Source organism: Pimephales promelas, chromosome 3 (genome assembly GCF_988280905.1).
Source record: "Pimephales promelas chromosome 3, fPimPro1.hap1.1, whole genome shotgun sequence".
Lineage (NCBI taxonomy): Eukaryota > Metazoa > Chordata > Actinopteri > Cypriniformes > Leuciscidae > Pimephales > Pimephales promelas.
Window position 1 is genome coordinate 7,688,714 of NC_142771.1, and position 23,193 is coordinate 7,711,906.

Consider the following 23,193-nt stretch of genomic DNA (forward strand, 5'->3'; position numbering starts at 1 on the left):
AGCAAGAAAATAAGTAATGTTAAATATAAAAACATAAACTTATAGAAATCAATAATAAAATGATAAAATGATGTAAATCAAATAATATGAAAATCAATCAGTTGTACAATTATGTAAATCAAATAAAATCAGAATAATAAATGATTAAATGATAAATCAAATGATGGCAACATTGACTAATGATTATAAGTGATTAAAAATTAAAATATAAAAAAAACAAAGAAAATAATAATAAAATGATTAAATGATGTAAATCAAATAATATAAAAATGAATAAATTGTACAATTATTTAAATAAAATAATAATCAGAATAATACATGATCAATCAAATGACAACTACATAAATGACTAATGATTATAAGTGATTCAAAATTAAAATCATATAAAAAACAAAGAAAACAATAGGACAACACAGATATTGCTGTTAAGATTCCTTAGATACAATACATAAATTATCCAAACTCTGAATAGCATCTTTTTGTAAGTGCTCTCTCCATTCAGGTGGAATCTCACCATGACCCTGGAATGTTGCATTATAATATTTTTCCAGATCTTTCTGGAATCTGCACACAAACCATTTCCAGTAGGACAGTTCAGAGTGATCAGGGGTGATGCTCCACTCCGCATAAACTCCTCCTGCGCTTCTGTATTCTTTAAATGGAAACCACACATCAGATACACGAAAGCTTTTACCACTTGTTACTAAAGTTGTGCAAAAATCAGCACAGAGATTCTCTGTTTGATAGTATTTAATTCCATTAATTCCATCCACTCGATGGAAAGGAACACTGTGATCTCCAGGATGGTTTTCTGTGGTGTTGGTGCAGATGGCTCCACAGAACGGACACTGAACCCAACAGCACTGACAGAAGTGATCAATCAGAAGCTCATCTGGTCTGTCTTTATAGTCCAGCTTTACTGGAAAAGTCTTTGTGAATCCACTGCTAATGTCCAATATTATGTTAGGAAGTTCTTGTCTTATCACATCTTCTAGGAGTTTCACATCAACATCATCATGTTTGACTCCACTGAGGTCTTTTACAGAGAAGATCAGCACACCTGAGAGCCGCTGTGTGAAACTCTTCAACCACAAACCAACATCTCCTCTGTTCTCTTGAACATGTTCAGTAGATTCATGTGCTGCTTTCAAGATCTTCTTCTGCAGGAGTTTAATGTTCTTCTTAATTTTGGGTAAAACACTGACACTGAAATTATCAGTGATGTACTGACTGACTTCATCTCTGATGAACCTCTTGAAGTGATCTCTGGGATTATGAATGTAGTTCATGTATTTTTCAAAATCCTCCTCTTCTGCCAGTGTCTTCAGGATGTGTTTCTCCAGATTTGATCTGTTTCCATTCAGTGATTCACAGTTTGATATAATTTCACCAGCCAGATCTCTGGCAGTCTTCTTGTAGATACTCTGCTCAATGGGCTCTTTCAGTTTCTGACAGATGATCTCTCCAAAAATGGCCGCTGATGTTGCTCCATGACAATATTTCTGGAAAATACTATAGTACTCTTCTCTCTTATTCTTAAAATATGTTACAGGATCATTGGCTTCCCTGAACATTTTGTGTTGGTCAGTGATCATTGTGTTTGCTCTCTTGAAGATGGAAAGAACCAAATCCCTGAAGAATTCATGCTTGAACACATAATTCACTGGTCCTTCCTCATGTCTTGCTATGCTTTCCTTGATGTAACCTGTGAGTTGTTGAATGCAGCTCTTGTTGTAGCCCATCTTTGAAATGTTAAATGATTGAATATCTGTGTCTGTATGCTGAGCAACGTCTGTGACTAATGCTCTTATTTGAACTTCATCCTCTTTAGATGGAGAACTGGCAACAAATATCCCTTTAGTCTTTGAAATAATTCCACTTTTTTTTACTTTTACATAATCTGAAAAACTGGGCACAGAGAAAATATCTCTGCTCTCCCTCCAGTGGTCTACAGAAACACTTTTATAGGTGTCACTGAGGATCTCTCTCACATCTCTCATTATATCAATGTCTTTGGTTTCAGGAGTATCTGACTTGATATTATTCACACATTTTTCCCAAAACAAATCAAACTCTTTAGTCAGTGTTTCTTCATCATTATCTTTCAGTTTTAAGGCAAGTTCTTTGCTCTTTTCATAGAGAGTGTTTTCTTGATGTTTCCTCTGACCATCAATCTTTTTCTTCAGGTCTCGCTGTTGAAGAACCTCATTTAATTTCCTCTTGGTTTCTCTCACAATGTTTTCCTGAAGCTCCTTGATTTTGATTTCAAATGATGTTTTCCACTGAATCAGTATATCTTTATCTCTGTCTTTCTCAAAGAATCCAGACATCGATTTTTCCACTTCTTCTCTTGTCTTCTTCAGTTCTCTTTGAAGATCAGTTTCCTCAACCTTATGAATTGCTTCATTTTCTATTTGGTTGTGTAGTTTGTTCTCAGTTTCCTTCATGGCACTGCGAAGACTCCAGGTCCATTTGCTGTATTCAGTTTCCAGTTCTCTGTAGGCTGAAATCTCCAGAGAATTTCTGAAGCTGAAGACGAATCGTTCATCCAGTAAAGCCTCCCAGAGATCTTTAATACGGGCTTTTAAGTGTGTCAGCATTACTCCATGTGAATTTGAGGCATGGAAAGTAATTGTTTTCTTTAGTTCTTGAATGTTCTCGCAGTAGTTTGGGTTTGGTGGTGCCATCGGTGGGCTTCCCTCCCAGAGCTGAGCGAAATACTTCACATCTTTCTGTACATCAAATCTAATGACATCACTGAAACATTCTGCATCACACACTTCCTCTTTAGCAGCAAGTTTTGTCATCTCATCCAGTTTCTCCTGCAGTCGTCTCCTTCCCTCCATGTTTTTCTCTCCAGCTGTGACGTCTGAGACGTTCTGATGCACAAACACACAGCTGGGATTCAGTCTGACCTTCTTCATCCTCAGGAAGGCCTGAACAACAATCTGAAGAATGTCCTGCATCTCAGATGGGTTTTCTCCAAAGATGTTGATCAAGGTCAGATTACCAAGACCAACAACAAATGTGGCCAGTTCATTGTCATGATGTCTTGTTGATCTTCCAGCCAGTTCTAGAGCACGAAGACCCTCAGTATCAACTACCAGAATATAGTCAAAGTTCATCTGTGTTTTCATCTCGTCTGAGACTTTGATCAGCTGCATGAAAGCTCCTCTGGTGCACCTGCCAGCACTGACGGCAAACTGGAGTCCAAACATGGCGTTCAGCATGGTGGATTTCCCAGAGCTCTGAAGCCCTAAAACTGACAGCACAAAGACTCTCTGGTCTCCCAGTTTCTGGATGAGTTCATCTATAACAGCAGAGATCCAGACCAGAGGAACATGAGCAGCATCTCCATCCATCAGCTCCAGTGGAAATCCAGAGATCATCATCTCTGCTGCAAGACTCGGGAGAGAAGAGAAGTGAATCTGCAGATCTTTCTTGTTCTTCTTCACAGATGAACATGATTCATAGATCTGACCGATCTCCCTCATGATGTGCTCCAAACCAAAGGCTGCAGCTTGAAGATCCTCAGATATTCTCTCAAGTTCTGCTTGTTCAGCTTTGAATTGTTCAGCTTTTTCATTGTTCTCCTTCAGTTTTAAAACTGTTGACCATTTTTTATCATATTTATGATGAAGAACAGATAGATCAGCAGATGTGTGTTCATCCAGGAAGACTCTGAGCCATTTGAGAAAAAACATCTTTTCACGTTCAAAATGTGAGTTCATTGTTTTATGAAAGCGAGTCATAAACTCACCGGTGTCGCATTCATACTGTTGTTTACGGATTTTCTTCATTTCTGTTCTTTTTCCACTCTTTTCCATTTCTATATTTTCTCCTTGAGGTCGATGTAGTTCTTTGTTCTTCTGACTCCACTGATGCCACAGTTTCCCCTGATGAGGCAGAAATGATACTTTGATTTTTGTCAGATTTTTCTTCTCCAGTAAACTCATCATCTGCTGTGCTGCTTCTCTTCCTCTCCTGCAATCATCATCATCTTCCTCATCTACTCTGATGTCTGAGTGTTTGGACACATCTTCAAGTCTGAAAGTGGAACATGATTCTGAGAGACAATCATTTATGGCTCTTCTGAGTTCTTCAGAAACATCTGACTGATTTCTGTCTTTCAGACCAATCTTGAATTTCCCTTTCTTCATCTTCATTAAAGTAGATTCATCCTCTGTAAAAAGACAAATAAGCGGTGTTGTGATTCTGAACAGGTTCTGGATCTTTTCTGCAGTTCTGTCATTTTTCTGAAGTCCTGGTAGAACAACAACATTGACTGAGGCCATTTCAGTGAGGATCTTCAGTTGTTTCTCATGATCTCCTGCATCACCGTGTAGATTACAGAACGCAACACAGTCCGTGAATCTATCTGTTTTTTTCCCAGAGGGGCAGAACCAGGCGATCTCCACCACTCCATCCATCAGGACTCTGGTTCTGCTGCTGCCTGGACAGTTCCTGTGGAAGAACGTGTTGTGTTTCTCATTGATCAGACTGTTCATCAGATGAGACTTGGATGAAGACACAGAGCCAAACCTGAAGAAACACACCATTGGAGTTTGTGCCTTGTAGACCGGATGGGTTTGACTGATGATTTCATTGTTGGTGTTCTTTATCTTCCAGCTCTTGTTGATTTGTCTGAATGTCCAGAAAGGAAACTCAATCTGTTGTGTGTCTGGATCAGGAACAAGCAGAGGGAGAGCGTACTGACACTGGGACAGTTTAGTGACCATCAACTGCTTCAGGAAACCATCAGCACAATGAAACACGGCCATCTGAACATCCATCGGGTGGATTCGCTCAGATTGACTTGTTCCTTTGTTAGACACTGACACCGCTTGGAATATATCACCAATGTCTTCAGATGTGTCAGTGTCTCTTTGTTGTGTTTGATCATGTTCATTGGCCTTATTAACATGATTGTATCTTGCTCTGTAGTCCATCATCAGTAGTTTTTGAATGAAAGTCTGACTCAGCTCCTCTTCAGAACAGGACTCATGGGAATGTAATGAAAGTTTAGTTATCTGAAGAACATCTGCAGCTCTCAGTTTATTGTTCCTTTGAAGATGAAGTCTGTGAAATAGTTGCTGTATTTCTTTGCGTTTAGTCTTTTCCTGCAGAAGGTCTTGATCTGAACTGATGCCCTCTCTCTGTTTAACATACACAATAATAATAGCTTTATTTAATTTATGCCTAGTTTCATTTACATGCAATCAATATTCAGTATTTAAAATGAGAAAGGCCATGTTATTGGGTCTATATTTTTTAAAGTTTTTTTTAAAGGGATACTCCACTTTTTTGGAAATAGGCTCATTTTACCACACCCCCAGAGTTAAACAGTTGACTTTAACCGTTTTCAAATCCATTCAATTGATTTTCTGATATTTAGAAGAATATCAGTAACCAGACAGTTTCTGGTCTCATTGACTTCCATAGTAGGAAAAAAATATACTATGGAAGTCAATGAGAAGAAAATGGCAAAAATATAAAACAAGACTAAAACTTCTCAAAAGATTTTCTGTTAATGTTCACCTTTATTGAATCATTTGATTCAAAACTCTCAGTCAACTTCTCACAGGGGCTGTTTCCAGTTACACAATTCTCTGTGTTTTCAGGTGAATCTGAAAGACAGAAAATAGCACTAGTTTGTTTAAATATTACCACTGAAGGTTTTAAGATTCAACTAAAAACAAAGATTTTGTCATTTGCTCACCCTTGTTATAAACTTTTATAATAGTTACATTTATTTGTGGAACAAAAGGCAGAATTAGTTGGCTATGCACTTGATTTGCGTATGTGCACTGTGTGCATGTTTGCGACTCCAGTCAACAGCCACTAGTCGGCAGCAACAAGCTCCCATGGTCCTGCCCCACCCAGTAGGTTTTATTTAATTAGACCGCTCCTAACCCTAATAAATTATTTAATTGAATTACAATCATGTTAATAAGTGTATACATGTATTAGTTGGAATAATAAATAAAAAATAAAATTGTTGTGTTTCTGAATAAATAAAGACATTATTTGATTTCACAAAATCACCAATTTATTGATCAGAAGCTATACATGACGTAAACAAATCGCAAACATGACACTTATAATTATATATATATATATATATATACAGGTATATACTTATAATTATATATGTATAATTATTATACACTTATAATTATATATGTGTGTGTATATATATATATATATATATATATATATATATATACACACTCACCTAAAGGATTATTAGGAACACCATACTAATACTGTGTTTGACCCTGTTACGTTCGTAGATATTCTTGTGTTTGTTTTCTTGCGCTCTCTCTCTCTCTCTATCAATTTCTTAGGTCAGCCTTCTCCGCTTGCTGATTGGCCCAGGAAACTGTCAATCATCATCAAGGGATGTGATGTGGACCTATCCGCTGTCTGAGACGTACTCACTACCAGTTTAAAGGACGCTGGAAACAGTCTGGAAATTAGTCCCGTTTTGATTTCAGTTCCCTTTTTGCTGCCATTGTGATTCGTTTGATTTGTTAATTTGCTTATTCTAGTTGTGTTTTTTCAGTTTGTTTTTGTTACTTTGTTTGATTACTTTGTATGACGTTTGTTTCGACTTGTGTAGAGCTTGTGCTCTTTTTGTTACCCTTTGCTCCAAGGAATGGGGGATAGGGAAGATGTCGTACGACTTCCATTGTGCAAACATCTAGAATAACCTTTGTATAGAAACACCAGGTAAGAGGTGAACGCCACCCTTGTATGTTTTTGTTTTGTGAGCTAGGGTAGGGAAGAACACGGCGCTCGGCGCTGAAGAAACAATTCTTTTTTCTTTCCTTTTCTTTAGCCAGGTAAGAGGGTTGAATTTAATTAGAATTGTTTTCTTTTGTTTCTTTCTTTATTTTGGCGTCACTTTAGTCCCTTTTTCCTTAAGGGTAAATTGTTGCTTACTTTCTTTTATTTTATTTATTACTTATTTTTTTTGTTTCTCTTTATATAATTGTTTATATTGTTGGAGGCTGTTAGCTTCCTTACTGTTCCTGATTTACTTTATCATTAATTTGGTATTCCTTATCTTTTGTATAATAAACATCATTATTTTCATTGGCAGTTTGGTTTCGCTTATTGTTTATTGACAAACTACCATTTCCACAGTTCTACAAGGTTTTCTTTTATGTTACTCCTCTAGCCCATAGATTAGTTTGGAGGGGTTGTAACAGACCCCCTTTCGCCTTCAGAACTGCCTTAATTCTACGTGGCATTGATTACACAAGATTATACAAGGCGCTGAAAGCATTCTTTAGAAATGTTGGCCCATATTGATCATATTAAGACCATAATGTGGGGGTCAAAAGCCCAACTAAAACAAACACTCATCTCCATAATGGTGACTTTAAATTCCAGTTTTCTCCTTCGGTGATTCTGCTTGTTAACGTCAGGTGTCTTCAATAATGCTCAATCATCACTCAATTATTCACTTAATTATCTCATTAACTTTAACACTGCTTCAGTATTCATTTAAAACTCAGCTCAGAGTTTGATTGGATGGCTTAAAATGACTTCCATGATGTTGAAGTTACATGAACAAATTATGTTTGTGAAACCAAGTTATGTGGAACCGGTGGAACCTGTTTACAAAAAAAGTGAAGTAAAGCCAACACATCATTTTTTTGTGTGTGAAAGAGGACAACTAAAAGAAAGTCTCGTTACTGTATATCAGTGCAAGTAAAAGTTGTGAAGGCCTGAACAAGACAGAATCAAACCAGACTGGGATTGAAAAATCAGGCTATTACCTTTTCCTAAGGGCTTTTGCAGGGAGGAACAGGACAAAACTTGAATGTTTCAGGTGAGAGCAGGATAAAATAGAAGATTATTAGTATTTTTTGTAGAGAATTTAAGTTGTGTTGATTCTAACAACTTATTCTAGAAAATCTCAGATTATCAAACTTCAGATTCAAGAACCTTTTTAGATCTTGGTAACTCATCTTCAATTGCTAAAAACTGTAATTAATCTTACCGATGTATTCTTTAGGAGGGTACTTGCTTCTCTGCACGTATAGGCTGAGGGGTTTGGGTGGGAATTTATCCCCACCTATGCTGTTGGTCTCCATCTTCTCACTCTTCTCAGTGGAAATGATGTCATGTTGCTTTCTGGGCTTCTTTCTGGGGGAAGCTCCCAGGGTGACATCTGTATCAGGGTCCACCAACATCTGTGCACCACTGTTTGGCCCTGATGCCACTGAGATGGTTTGAGGTGAAAGACACTGCCTTATCAGTTAAATCAGTTGATACTTCTGGTTTTTGATATATGCATCACATCATTTTCCTTTCATTGTTTCAGTTTATACATAATGTAGCACTGGGAATAGTTTGTAAAATACTGGATTAAATGAATCTCAATTTTATAGGCAGGTTGCTTCTTTTACGCAGCAGTGCTGGTAGCCATGTTAGCGAGGGAGAGTGACAGTCGCCCAGCTAGTCATTTCTTTTGTCTTGGTTGGAAATAATGAGCTGTGTTTATTGCAGTACTGAGAGGACTACAGACACTCGATTTGTCTATTTTCTTTTTCAGAGTACTTACATTTTAATTATGTACTGATATATATAGACAGTTTAAACAAATTTGGGATTTTCTGCATAAAGATCTCACCTGGTTTTGTAGTATCCATAGGCTCCGCCTCTTGCTTAATATTCATCTCTGGAAGGGTGGAGCTGACGGCACATGCTGAAGTGGTGCTGGCTGAGTGGGAGGAAAATAGAAAATAGAGAAACACAAGTACTGCAACTGACTTCAAGCCTTTACACATTATTAAGTTTATTATTTTGTAATTTTTTTTAATAATTTTGTATTATTTGGTAATGTGCTCTTGCTGATTGAACTGGCCTTTAAATAATCTGTGCATCCAATTTTTTTGTAAATGCAGGCGGTTATAATGATCATTCTTGCATAGTCCTTTTATTGAGACTATTCTGTAGAGGGAAACTTCAGAATTTAGCATTAAGTTTGCATAAGTAGAAAGCCTGTAGTGTTTTCAAATTATCGTGCTTTCCATCCTTATATCCATCCCCCCGTGGGACGAGAGATTTATGTATTTTTTGTCTGGAAAAAAAATCATCTGATGATGCAAAAATCATCATATTGCATCATCTGAGGATTTTTTGTCCAGAGGCTAAAGACTACACTCAGTAGTAGGGTCTGTCCCGCATGTTCTCAACCTGCCCATAGAGGGTGGGATCTCACTCACAGAATGAACATATAGTGTCGGCCATCTTTTTTTGGAAGCTAAGCTAGCAGGTTCTTGTTCTTTGGAGAAAGACAGATTTTTTCCCGGACAGATTTTCACGCAAAGATTGTACATAAATTCAGATTTTACTTTCTGCTGTCGCCATTCATTGTTTACATGCGCAGCTTTTGTTTCAATCTAACTGAATTCATTACGATTGATGAATCTGAATGTACACTCTTAAAATGGATGTGTTAAAAACAACACAAACTGTGTTGTATCTTAACACATCTGTGTGTTTAGTTAAGGACAACACATTTTGTGTTACTTTTAACTCAACCAGTGTGTTATTGTTCTTAACACAGGGAGTGTGATTTCACTAAGTTTGCACTTTGAATTAGATTAAAATGTAGCAACTGACAAAATATTGTGTGTAAATAAGTTTTATTTACACTGGTGCACTCTTATAAAATGATTTTGTAAATAACACAACCTGTAAAAAGAGATGTTAAAAATGACACATGCTGTGTAGATTTTAACACATAAAGTGTGTGTGCTTAGGGACAACACATTTTGTGTAGATTTTAACACATGCTGTGTAGATTTTAACACATGTAGTGTGTGTGCTCAGGGACAACACATTTTGTGTAGATTTTAACACATGTTGTGTAGATTTTAACACGTTTTGTAGATTTTAACACATTTAGTGTGTTTGCTCAAGGACAACACATGTTGTGTCAAATTTAACACACAACCTGTGTTGTTTCTTTACACATCTCTGTGTTTATAAGGATTACACATTTTGTGTTACATTTAACACAACTAATGTGTTACACAGCAGCAGTGTGTTGTTGAAACCTTTTACACACTAATGTGTTATAGTAACACAACTTGTGTCAGATATGCGTCACATGTGACTGTAGTCGGAGAGTATTTGCCAGAGTTAATTCCCGTGTGCTTACAAAAGTGTTTGGATGAACATTGACACGTATTGGTAACTTGTGTTTATGTAGTCCAGTGATGTTTAATAGAGTTTGTTTGAACATTTGGATGTTTTAAACATCATTAATCTACATAGACAAGCTCTTATTGAGAATTAACAGAGGTTTGATGTTTCATTTCAGTTTTATTTCAAGTCACCATAATCGTGATTAATGGCTCCTTTATTTGGGCTCTTGACCCTTTACTCTTGTTTTAGTGTTTCTCTGGCTGCTGTAACTGTATTTTAATAAAATACATCTGTTATGGTGATAGAAAATATGATCAGATGGTTCTTGATGATGTCATAATCAGCAAGTTATGATCAAGTTTTTGAGTATATGGATGGAGTGCTTTATTTTAATGATTTATTGTTAGTTCTGAAAGTTTTGTGAAACTACATCCAGCAATCAAAAAGTGCAGAATGACAAAAAAAGTTTAAAGCTACAGCAGAAACCAGTCAAACACAGATATCAAGAATCAGCGTATGTATCTCAATAATGGTGACAAACGAAAAATTTCAGGCCGCAATGCATGCTGGTACTTATGGATGAGCTTTATACTAGAGACATGAAGCTTTGCCACCATTGTTGAGAGTCATATGCTGATTCTTGATGTCTGTATTTGACTAGTTTATGCTGCAGCTTTAAACGTTCTCTAAACATAAATTTTTTTAAGAATTATAGCATGAGGTAGCATACACCATAATATCATGTAAAAACTGAGTATCTGTAATCAAATATAAGTGATCAAATATACATTATCTCTTATACATTAAACTTCTCTTGCTATGTTAAAAAAACATCATGTTGAAAACTGATCATTTAATGATCTTTTTCCTGAAGATAATTTCAACTGTTTCAGATCTGCAATATAAATACACAGAAACAGCAAACAGAGAAACGAATGATAAAGTGTGAAGGGTCAAGAGCCCAAATAAAGCTGCCACTAATCACGATTCTGGTGACATCAAAACAAACATTCAATGAATCGTCAACACAAAACCTGGTAATTCTCAATAAGTGTTTCTGTAGACATCTGACAGAAATAAATTGTTTGTTATAATAAATTAGTTATCAATAACAAGTGAAATCAGCATTTGAAAAAACATTGAAACCGAGGCATGATGTGATTGGCTGCCAAAAACACTCATTAATCTGAAGTTTTTTTATGAATTAAGATTTTATTTATTTATTGTAATGTATTGTTTCATTTATTTTAGAGCTTGTTATGGGATACCATAGAAAATATACTACCTCTAATTAGGTTCTTAAACACAAACTTCCCTCAACCCATTAAAATTCTATCCAGTTACATTTTAACACACATTGTGTGTTAAAAACTACACAACTTGTGTCAAAATACCATCAACACATGATGTGTGTTGTTTTTTAACACATCTCTTTTTAGAGTGTAGTGTGTGAGGCCTGCTAAATCGATCCAATCATGGTATTCGATCAGAGTCTCACGCGTGTTCCGTCTCTTCTCATGGCAAAGGGATTTTTAATTAAATGCAATACATTTAATCTTATGTATTAACTCGTTTAATCTGACTCCATAAAATGAAAAGGGTTTTTCAGTGATATCTGTGCATCATTAAATACACGTTAATGTTTGACTATTTCTTTTAACTCTAATATAAAATAAAGTCAAAGTCTGTTAGAATAATCAAATATAACAATTTATTATGTCAGGTAAATGTATTATTACAATTTCATAATCAATTGAACAAAGGGGAAAATCTTTTACTCGACATTTGCCTATGTAAGCTGAGTATCACGATACCCTCCCTCACGGGCTAATCTGAATACAGACAACAGCCCCGAGCTCTCGTTGCATTTTCCTTATACAGCCAGACCTCATTTGATATGTGAGCATTTGCTTCCAGTGGAAATTTACCAGTGGGTAACTGTTTGCTTAGTGGTAATTTGCATTCAGACAAATTTGCATTCAGACAAATTACCAGAAGGTGTCAACTCAAAGACACACCCTTCTGTGTGCAAGATATTTCTATATTCTGAAGAACTTTATTATCTTTTGATTTACTTCTTTGGGAATGAGACATTATAGGGCTTGGACGTCATGACGTCATTACTGGCGTGGCGGCCATGTTGGAGGCTAGTGAATGTAAACAAACAGCAAGTCAAACACAGGAGAAGCGGAGTTGAGAGAAAGAAAAGATTTGATTTGAAAGATTTGATTCATTTGGCGTTACTATTTCAACAATGGTAAAACGTTGCTGTATTGTGGGGTGTAACAGCGCAACACATAATCACCATGGGGAAAAGATTGAAATGGATTAACTTTCCACCGCTTTCCTGCTTGGAGGCGCACCCACGGAGACCAGATATCCGGCGCTCACACCACAAACAAGGTAGCCGAAGATGTCGTTTATACAAAACTGCGGCAGCAAGTCGACATCGGTGCTCCAATCTTTGTTTGAAATTTCATAAGGATCCAAACCGTTGATAGTGCCTATTTTGTCCACATACCGGTCCCTGGCTTCCCTTGTTAACGTTTCGCGGCATATTCCACATCCTTTTAGGGATTTTATTAAATTATTAAATTCTTAATAATTCACATTAAAAGCATATAACCATGTTGGGCGGCAGTGGCTCAGTGGTTCATGTTGGTTGTCTACAAACCGGAAGGTTGGTGGTTCAATCCCCGGTTCCACCTGACCAAGTGTCGAGGTGTCCATGAGCAAGACACCTAACCCCAGCTGCTCCCAACGAGCTGGATGGCACCTTGCATGGCTGACACCGCCGTTGGTGAATGAATGAGTGTGTGAATGGGTGAATGTGAGGCAATATGTTAAGCGCTTTGGTGGCCATTAGGTCTATGAAAGCGCTATATAAATGCAGTCCATTTACCATGTAAATTCTTGTGTGAGTGAGGGATGCGGGGTGTGTGTGTGTGAGAGAGTTGTTCACATGTTAATTTGCAAGCAATGTCCTTCGTTCTCACAGTGATCTCTCCAACCAGTTTCCAGTTTTTCCAGTCTTACAAGTGAACCAGCTTACACGAACGCTAAACAGGTAATCGGTTGAAGTGCATTTTAACATTGCTAAGAAAATTCCCACTCCTACGAGACCGTTGTGTGTCACTCACAGGTGTTGCTCGGGCACGTGCACAGGTAGGGCTCAACCTGTGGAGAGCGCATATCCTTTTTGCCTAAGTGCCCCTTTTTCTTTTTTTTTTTTTCTTTTTTTTCAATAAATCAATGCTATTGGTCACCCTTTAAGTCTATCTGTCCATTTTAAAATGAAAGATCTTAAAAAGAGCTATGTAATTCTTGTTCAATCCTCAAACTGTCAGTTAAGCTGATAAATCCGCCCCCTCCATCTTGACCGAATCAACTGAAGCCCTGCAGCGACCTCAGCTGAACCAAGTTTTGCAAGGGTAAACAAAAATCTTGTAGTTTGAATAATACTAAACACGTTTTCTACAAAAGCTCATATTTTATTTATTTGATATCTGATTAAGATATTTGGGACATGACTGAGAGAGAGGGCTATGCTAGCATTTGCCATACACAGCAAAATCCCCAGTGTTAAATTAACACTTTAAAGTGTGAATTATATAAACTCTGAGCAGAGTGTTAAATGAACACTGCAGCAGCGTTAAAGTTAATGAGATGATTAAGTGAATAAAGTGAGTGATTGAGCATTATTGAAGACACCTGATGATAACAAGCAGAATCGCTAAAGGAGAAAAACTGAATTTTTAAGTCACCGTTATGGTGATCAGTGTTTGCTTTAGTTGGGCTCTTGACCCTTAAATCATTAACTTTAGATTTTGTTTGGCTGCAGTACATGAGTTATACTAGCCAGATAATCAAATAGAAAAGGTGATCTGATGGTTCACGTTTTAACATAATCAGCTGCAAACGGAGACGTGAAGTCGGACTCTTTCTGGTTCCCGTAGTGACCGCTCACATGGTGTTTGCATTCTTTACCACAGCTTAAGTTAAATAAATGCAATATTTGCAAAATACACTGACATTTAAGACACATTTTCATTCAATACTTTACTGCTTCATACAGCATCTGTTTGAACTAGAATAAAGTTCAAAATATGCCTATATCAATGAAGTGGAGTCAATGTTTTTTAATCAGTTTTATTTTAATAACCATGACACAAAATAACATTGCGACTACATAAAAAGACTTACTGTTATAAAAAACTGATTTGTGAGCTTTTGTGGAACTAAAGGTGTGAGAATAAACACGAAACGCACGTGATCATTGTCATGCGGTAAATCCAGCAAATCGTGGAACAGCTGTTTCGTCATCAGAGTCTGTGCAGCCGCGCTTGAGAAAACTGCGCTGGCTGAGAACTCCGGCTACTCTCGGATCGCTCTTGCGGTACTTTGATAGCATAAGTCACAGTCATGTGGAGTCATCAAGTCGGACAATTTCTAACTGGCATGCACTGCTTCAAGTCAGCCACCGATCGGTCTGCGCAGAGCTGCTTGAAGTCGTACAAGCCTATAGCCTACTGTATTAAAGGCTCATTCAGTCGGGACTTTTATTCTGAAACCGTAGTCATGGTAACATGCAGAACTGTGTACATTCGTCAGTTCAATTGCCGCTATCTGCTGAGTGCATGTAATCTGTGAGAGCTGTCAGCTGTAATGTTGATTCCCGTTCATTCAGGGTGATTGGTGCAACTCTAATATTGTGATGTTAGTCATTGCCCTCAAAGTAAGTCACTTTATTATATTTAGGTTGATTTTGAGTTGTGTAACTTGATCTGAATAGAGTTAAGCGTCCGTGACATAAGTGCATGTCCGGACATGTCCTGTATAGATCGTTCTGTGTTATTCAGATCGGTTATAGGCTAGTATTATTATTTAATATTAGGCTATTCCTTAAAGTGTGACGATTCATTCTTTATTAAGCACCATATCAGTGTTATGGGTTATTAATGAGGTGTTGTTAGTCGGTCTGTTAAGATGTTCTAATACTAGACGATCAGCGTCATGTTTGTATGCTCTGCATATGAGCCATACGATTATCCATATATGGGCACTGAATGTTACTGATGACAATGGCCCTCACCGTGTGTATTTTTTTCCTGTTTAATACTTCGTTTCAGTTTATTTAGCTAGATGTCTCGTAGAGAAATGTCAATAATGAGTATTCTGGATAATCATTTAATTATGTAACAGTGCATGCTTCTTATTGTATATTTAGTTTATTCATTCTCTTTATTGTACTTATTTTTCAGACTATGTACATCATTGAATATACAGTTGTGGCCCATCCATCTATCTACAATACACCAAATTAATCTGACCACCTGTCTCCTCATTATTTGTGCTCTTACCGGCACCCAGAAGGGTTTACTCATCCATAACCTAATCCAAACCTAACAGTCCAAAGCCTCTACAACAAATTGGTCCTTCGAGCCGGATTTGAGTTCTCCCTTCTGAAGTTATGGACTCTGATGAGGAGAGGATTGGAGGAACTCGCCCTAAGCGCAATACTCGTCCTCCAGCTTACCTACAACAGTATGAGGTACATTATCCCCGAGGCCGACCTGTCACTGCGCATGATGTTCCACACACCTGGGAGGCACCTGTCCACCGGACTCCCCCCCCATCCTTCCAGCCATACGCCTCTGCCTCTGGTGGTGACTTGGTATGTTCTGGTGGCTCACAGATCATGTCCTCTAGTTATATGCCTCCACAGCATGTTGTTTTTCCTCGGCAATCCTTCTTGTCGCCTTCGGCAGCTGATTTTACTACCTCTGTACATGTCAGTGATCGACAGCACTTGCGCCAGGAGCATGCTCAACTAATGCAGACACATCAGGCTTTCCAGGCTGACTTAAGGGAGTTGAGAGAAGTCAGAGCAGAAGTACGAGAATTAGTTCAGGTGGCTCAGTCCCTTCGAGTCGATCTCAGTAAAGCTAGAGGAGAGAATTTATCGCCAGCACAGCCGACAGCGTCTCAGTTATCCAGCCCTCTCCTGAGGCCATATGAATCTACAAACCTAATGGAGGATGGACATGTCACTGAGCTTCCCCCACCACCGTGGCCTGAGCCTGATGTTGACCTAAGCACACGGTTGGATGGCCTTGCTTTGTCTGATACGGGTGCCACAATTCACCTACCTGTGATGCCAGGGACCAGAAAGTATTCTTTTGTTTCACCGGCTACTCAGTCACGCCCTCCTAAACCTTATGCTCCTGATATCTGGGGATTTCCCCCTCCTCCTACTCCTAAAGAGCTCCAAGAGCTGCTAACACCTGCAGCCATGCCTTTACCTGCTAGCCGCACGTCGGTGCCTATCTCCTCATGGTTCAGCTCTATGCCTGCTTATTCGATTCCTCCAAATTTAGCGATGAAGGTAGAACCCAATCAACCTCCTGCAGCATCTAGGTCTGAACATGTGTACAGAGGACCTACCCCTACAATTCCTAAGTTTAGCCGGCCTGATCCGGGTGAGTTTGCCCGACTTCGGATTGCTTTAGAGAACCTGCTCCCCCCTGATGGGACGGAACTTTTCAAATACCAGATCTTAGTGGATCATCTCAAGCTTGAGGAGGCTAGAATGATAGCGGACGCTTATTTGAACTCCCGTACCCCATTTACTGATACAATGACTGCACTTCATGAGAAGTTCGGCCAACCGCATCAGCTGGCCTTAAGGAGGATCGCTGTTGTTCTAGAAAGTCCTGACATCAAGCGAGGTGATATATCTGCCTTTCAGAGGTTCGCGCTCCAGGTACAGTCGCTAGTAGGACTACTGACAACCTTGGGACGCGACGGTGAACTGGAGCTGAGTTGTGGGTCCCATGTGGCGCGACTTCTTAGTAAGCTTCCACCTGAGCTGCGTGCTGACTTTCGTCGCCATATGTTCCACCAACCTGGCACGACCCCTAATCTGGTTGACCTTTCGAACTGGCTCCGTTACGAAACATGGTGCCACAGCTACGATGCCGAGCCGATGTCTAAAGTCTTTCACGCCAAGCAAGACTCTGGAAAGAGAACTGTGACCATTCTGCATGGGGTTAAAGAACCCCCGGTGGAGACTCCCATTTCTCGCAAGGGTCTCGTTTCACAAACTAAACCTTCTAAAGTGAAACGGTATTGTCCATTCTGTGATAAGACTGAGCATTACCTAAGCCAGTGTGCATCCTTCAATAAGCTTACCTCTGACCAGGTCAGGACATGGATTCGGAGTAACAATCGTTGTTGGCGATGTGCTAGGGCACACCATGCTGCTCAATGTGACCTTAAGAAACCGTGCAACCTCTGCCAAGGCACACATCTCCGCCCTCTTCATGAGGTGAATGTTGGTCTATCCCCGAGGGAGGATTCAGCTCAAGTGGAGAAGAGTTGCCTGACGAATTCCTCTCCTGATCGATTCTTCCTGGACAAACCCTCTGAAGGAGGTCGAGTCATGCTCAAAGTGGTTCCTGTAAATCTACATTATGAAGATCGCACCCTTGACACCTTCGCTCTTCTTGATGATGGCTCGGAGAGGACTATTCTGCTCTCCCCTGCAGTTAAGGCCTTGGGGATCAAGGGTGTTCCTGAGGATCTTCCTTTACGGACAGTGAGAGACGATATTCAGGTCCTGCATGGTTCTTCCATATCCTTTCGGATCTCTTCCATCTGTAAACCCCAAACCAGTTATAAGATCAATCATGCCTTCACAGCAGATCGTCTTAACCTATCTCGCCAGTCTTACCCAGTAGAACAGCTACGACAGAAGTACAGACATCTGCAGGGTCTTCCAATCAGTACACTTACTGAAGTCCAACCTTTACTTCTCATCGGTTCCGATCAGCCCCATCTCATAATTCCGACAGAGCCTGTTCGTTGGGGCGGCCCGGGTGCACCAGCTGCAGTTCATACATGCCTAGGATGGACGCTCCAGGGCCCCATTCCTTTCATGGGGCGGCCTCCTGCAGCCCAGCAATGCCTGTTAACTACCATGGATCCAATCCAGGATGAACTCTTCCAGAATGTTCAACGCCTGTGGCAGTTGGATGTGGGTCCGCAGTGGGAGAGTAAAGATGTAACCCGGTCCAAGCAAGATCATGAGGCTCTTCAGCTGCTTGAGATGGAAACTCGCACTCACCATGTGGAGGGCATCAATCGGTTAGCTACGCCTTTACTGCGACGTAAGGACATGCCTTGTTTGAATGCACCTAAGGAGTCCGTCCTACCTACCCTTCGCAGTGTAGAAAGGCGTCTGTTGAAGGACCCTGTTAAAGCTGAAGTCTATAAAGAGGAAATGAGGAAATTAGTCGAGACAGGAGCTGTTCGGGAAGCGACTGACCCTTTACCTGATTCGGCTGAGTGCTGGTACATCCCTCACCACATTGTTAGTCACAATGGGAAGTTCCGCATCGTGTTTAACTGCTCACACCAATATCAAGGACATAGCCTCAATCAGTACCTGTTGCCAGGGCTCACCCTTGGCGCCTCGTTGCTGGGAGTTCTTATCCGCTTCAGGGAACATCCCGTGGCAGTGAGTGGGGACATCAAGGCGATGTTCCACCAGGTTCGCCTTCTACCTGGGGACCGTCATCTACTCCGTTTCCTTTGGCGGGACCTGAAGATGGATGAGGCACCAAGGATTTTTGAATGGCAGGTATTACCTTTTGGCACGACCTCCAGTCCATGCTGTGCAACCTACGCACTACAACGCCATGTACAGCAACATCCCCAGACGGATGAGACGATTCAGTTTTCAATGGAGAGGTGTTTCTATGTCGATAATTGCTTGCAGAGCCTGCCTACTGTTGAAGCAGCGCGAAGTTTGATTGATCGACTACGAAATATCCTCTCTGGAGCTGGATTTGACATTCGCCAGTGGGCCTGCAATGATCCTAGTGTGGTGAGTCACCTACCAACCAATGCCCGAGCTGTGAGTGTGGAACTGTGGTTGACGCAGGAGAAATCCGATCTCTCTGAATCAACGCTAGGTCTGAGCTGGAACTGGCAGGCGGACACTTTGTCCTACAAGCACCGACCTGTGTTATATAACACTCTTACATTGAGGAATATCTACAAGGTACTAGCTTCCCAATACGACCCTCTTGGCTGGCTTCTACCTTATACGACTCGAGCGAAAGTGATCATTAAGCAACTGTGGAACAAGCAGAGAGGGTGGGATGACCCCAACCTACCACCTGAGCTCCTCCAGTCTTGGAATAATTGGGAAGAGGAACTCCAATACCTACCTTGTATCACCTTTTCCCGGCCATATCTCCCTCCGGAAGTTGAAATGAGTGGAGCTACTCATGAGGTACATGTCTTCTCGGATGCTTCTGAGCAGGCATATGGAGCGGTGGCTTACCTCCGGACTACTGACCAGGAAGGTCGGACTTATCTGTCCTTCATCATAGCACGCTCGCGTGTCACTCCTAGACGAGCTCACTCTATTCCAAGACTGGAACTCTGCGGAAGTCTAGTCGCAGCACAGTTGGCTAAGTTACTTGAGAAAGAGTTGACCCTACCTATCAAGTCTACTTCCCTGTGGACAGACTCTACCACGGTCCTTCAGTGGTTGAGTTCTGAGTCCTGTCGATACAGAGTCTTCGTAGGAAACAGAATTGCTGAGATCCAGGAGTTGACGGCGAAGTGTTCATGGCATTATGTAAGCTCTGCAGACAACCCGGCGGATGACCTCACGAAAGGAAAACCTCTCCAATACCTTGCTGTACCAAACCGATGGTCTCAAGGACCCTCCTTCCTCCTCCGGGATGCCAAGAATTGGCCAGTATTTCCTAAGACTGAGAACATGGCAGACAAGGCGGAACTGCGGAAATCTGCCTTTTGTGGGATCAGTACCTGCCCTCCCTCTTCTGGCAATACTGACAGATGGAACTACCATACCTGGCAGGAACTATTAGATGTTACAGCCCAAGAACTTCGAACTACCATTTCTCCTGGAACTTCTCCCCAGGCTGAGGATTACCATCAGGCTGAGCTCCAAATTCTCAGACGGGTGCAACAAGAATCTTTTCCTGAGGACTTTAAATTGTTAGAGAGCGGGAAGTCAGTCCGGTCCAAAAGTCGTCTAATTACCTTAGCCCCTGAAATGGATCTGTCCAGTGGTCTTATCAGGGTAGGAGGTCGTTTGAGGAGAGTTGCAGGCATTGAGGACTCTGTTTTGCATCCTCTGGTTTTGGACCCTTATCACCCAGTCACCCGTTTGATCATACACCATTATGACCAGAAATTACATCATTCTGGATCTTAACGGCTGTTTGCCGAACTACGGAGATATTACTGGATTCTTCGTGGCCGCGAAGCTGTACGACGGTTTCAACACGAGTGTCCAGAATGTCAACGGTGGAGGGCCCAACCGACAATTCCTAAGATGGCAGATCTTCCCTCCGCTCGTCTTCGGCTCTACAAGCCTGCCTTCCATTCTTGTGGAATGGACTGTTTTGGACCATTGCTGGTCAAACTCGGAAGACGTACAGAGAAACGTTGGGGTATTCTGTTTAAATGTTTGACCACGAGAGCAGTCCATTTAGACTTACTTCCAAGCATGAGTACCGACTCCTTCCTCATGGCTCTTAGAAGGTTTGTCTCGAGGAGAGGGACACCGGCTGAGTTGTGGTCGGATCGAGGTACGAACTTCCGCGGGGGTGAAAGGGAGTTACGGGAAGCTTATGCCGCATTAGTTCCTGATATACAGCATCAGCTTGCTCGCCATAAGATCCATTTCCATTTCAATCCCCCATCGGCCCCCCACTTCGGTGGAGTCTGGGAACGGGAGGTGAGATCTGTTAAATCAGCCTTGTACACGGTTTTGGGTTCACAGTCAGTTCCCGAGGAAGTGTTGATGACTGTCTTGCTGGAGGTAGAGGCCATCCTGAATTCAAAACACTTGGGTTACGTATCGTCCGATATTGCAGATACTGACCCAGTGACGCCAAATAGTTTCCTCATGGGGCGGCCGGATGGATCTCTGCCTCAAGTCATTTACCCAGAATCAGAGATGCTAAGTCGCCGGCGCTGGCGACATTCCCAGGTCATAGCGGACCAATTCTGGTCAAGGTTCATCAGGGACTATCTTCCTAGCCTTTAAACTCGCCAGAAATGGCAAGCCTCTCCCCCTAACTTGAAGGAAAAAACATTTGTTTTAGTTGTCGACCCCCAATTACCTCGTGGTTTATGGCCTGTGGGACAAGTTATCAAGACTCACCTGAGCCTGGATGGTCAAATCCGTTCAGCGGACGTGCAGATAAAGGATCAAGTTTATACCAGACCAGTAGCCCGCCTAGTCATCCTCCCAGCCTTACCTAAGGATGATCCTGATGCTTCTAGCAGCTAATAAGTAAAGTCGCCTTTCATGGCAGCAAAGATGCTCCACATCTTTGGGGGGGGCTGTATTAAAGGCTCATTCAGTCGGGACTTTTATTCTGAAACCGTAGTCATGGTAACATGCAGAACTGTGTACATTCGTCAGTTCAATTGCCGCTATCTGCTGAGTGCATGTAATCTGTGAGAGCTGTCAGCTGTAATGTTGATTCCCGTTCATTCAGGGTGATTGGTGCAACTCTAATATTGTGATGTTAGTCATTGCCCTCAAAGTAAGTCACTTTATTATATTTAGGTTGATTTTGAGTTGTGTAACTTGATCTGAATAGAGTTAAGCGTCCGTGACATAAGTGCATGTCCGGACATGTCCTGTATAGATCGTTCTGTGTTATTCAGATCGGTTATAGGCTAGTATTATTATTTAATATTAGGCTATTCCTTAAAGTGTGACGATTCATTCTTTATTAAGCACCATATCAGTGTTATGGGTTATTAATGAGGTGTTGTTAGTCGGTCTGTTAAGATGTTCTAATACTAGACGATCAGCGTCATGTTTGTATGCTCTGCATATGAGCCATACGATTATCCATATATGGGCACTGAATGTTACTGATGACAATGGCCCTCACCGTGTGTATTTTTTTCCTGTTTAATACTTCGTTTCAGTTTATTTAGCTAGATGTCTCGTAGAGAAATGTCAATAATGAGTATTCTGGATAATCATTTAATTATGTAACAGTGCATGCTTCTTATTGTATATTTAGTTTATTCATTCTCTTTATTGTACTTATTTTTCAGACTATGTACATCATTGAATATACAGTTGTGGCCCATCCATCTATCTACAATACACCAAATTAATCTGACCACCTGTCTCCTCATTATTTGTGCTCTTACCGGCACCCAGAAGGGTTTACTCATCCATAACCTAATCCAAACCTAACAGTCCAAAGCCTCTACAACACCTACACTTAAATAGCCTGTGCACACAGTGGCATTTAATTTTTTATAAAATGCGATTTTGACCAAATGTATTTTACAACAGGAAAAACTGAGCGCCTATATATAGCTACAACAATCTAGTTGGTGATGGCGCCGTTTCAATAGGAAAATCAAAAACACAGTTTTGATTGGTGGCACCCAGAATGCACTGCAACATGCTGTATTATTTTCACCATTGTTAAGATTCACAGGCTGATTATTGATTTCAGTGTGTCTAAATAAAATACGTTTTTAGATAAAAAAAAACAAAAGAAATATTTTAGATTATATTGAAAATTCTGAAAATTGTTTGCAGTTGAATCACTAAAAAACTCTCTAAATGAGTTTTGTGATGCAGTTCAAGTAATGATTATGTTAAAACATAACCGACAACATCAGATCACCTCTTCTATTTGATCCTCTGGCAGTTATTATTCATAAACAACAGCCAAACAAAAACATCTCGGTTACATATGGTAACCCTCATTCCCTGAGGGAGGGAACGGAGACGTACAGTAGGTCATGACTGACCAATAGGAATCTTGCTAGAGAGCCAATTTACTTTGAGTGAATTTAAAACAATCCAATGCACATTGGCGTGCAATCATTTGCAGCAGCTGTGCGTCCTCGTCAGTGCGGGTATATAACAAGCAGCTGTTGTGATTGGACTTCAGTTTTGCTGAGGAGCCAAACTTGGAAGCTGGCCCCCCGGCGGGCAGC

General features: G+C 40.5%; 1 protein-coding gene across 2 annotated transcripts in view; it reads right to left on the bottom strand.

The window, feature by feature from the left end:
* Window positions 1-324: 324 nt before the first annotated feature.
* Window positions 325-23,193, bottom strand: part of LOC120476239 (interferon-induced very large GTPase 1) — a 43,004-nt gene continuing 20,135 nt past the window's right edge. The window contains exons 2-6 of one of the 2 annotated variants that reach the window (XM_089129283.1): window positions 8,645-8,734; window positions 8,012-8,233; window positions 7,788-7,826; window positions 5,539-5,627; window positions 325-5,156 (exon numbers count right to left, since the gene is read on the bottom strand). In XM_089129283.1, the coding sequence (XP_088985409.1) occupies window positions 426-5,156; window positions 5,539-5,627; window positions 7,788-7,826; window positions 8,012-8,233; window positions 8,645-8,734 (5,171 nt within the window). In that variant the 3' untranslated portion in view covers window positions 325-425. The remainder of the gene's footprint in view (window positions 5,157-5,538; window positions 5,628-7,787; window positions 7,827-8,011; window positions 8,234-8,644; window positions 8,735-23,193) is intronic. The other variant, XM_089129284.1, reaches the window with a different exon arrangement.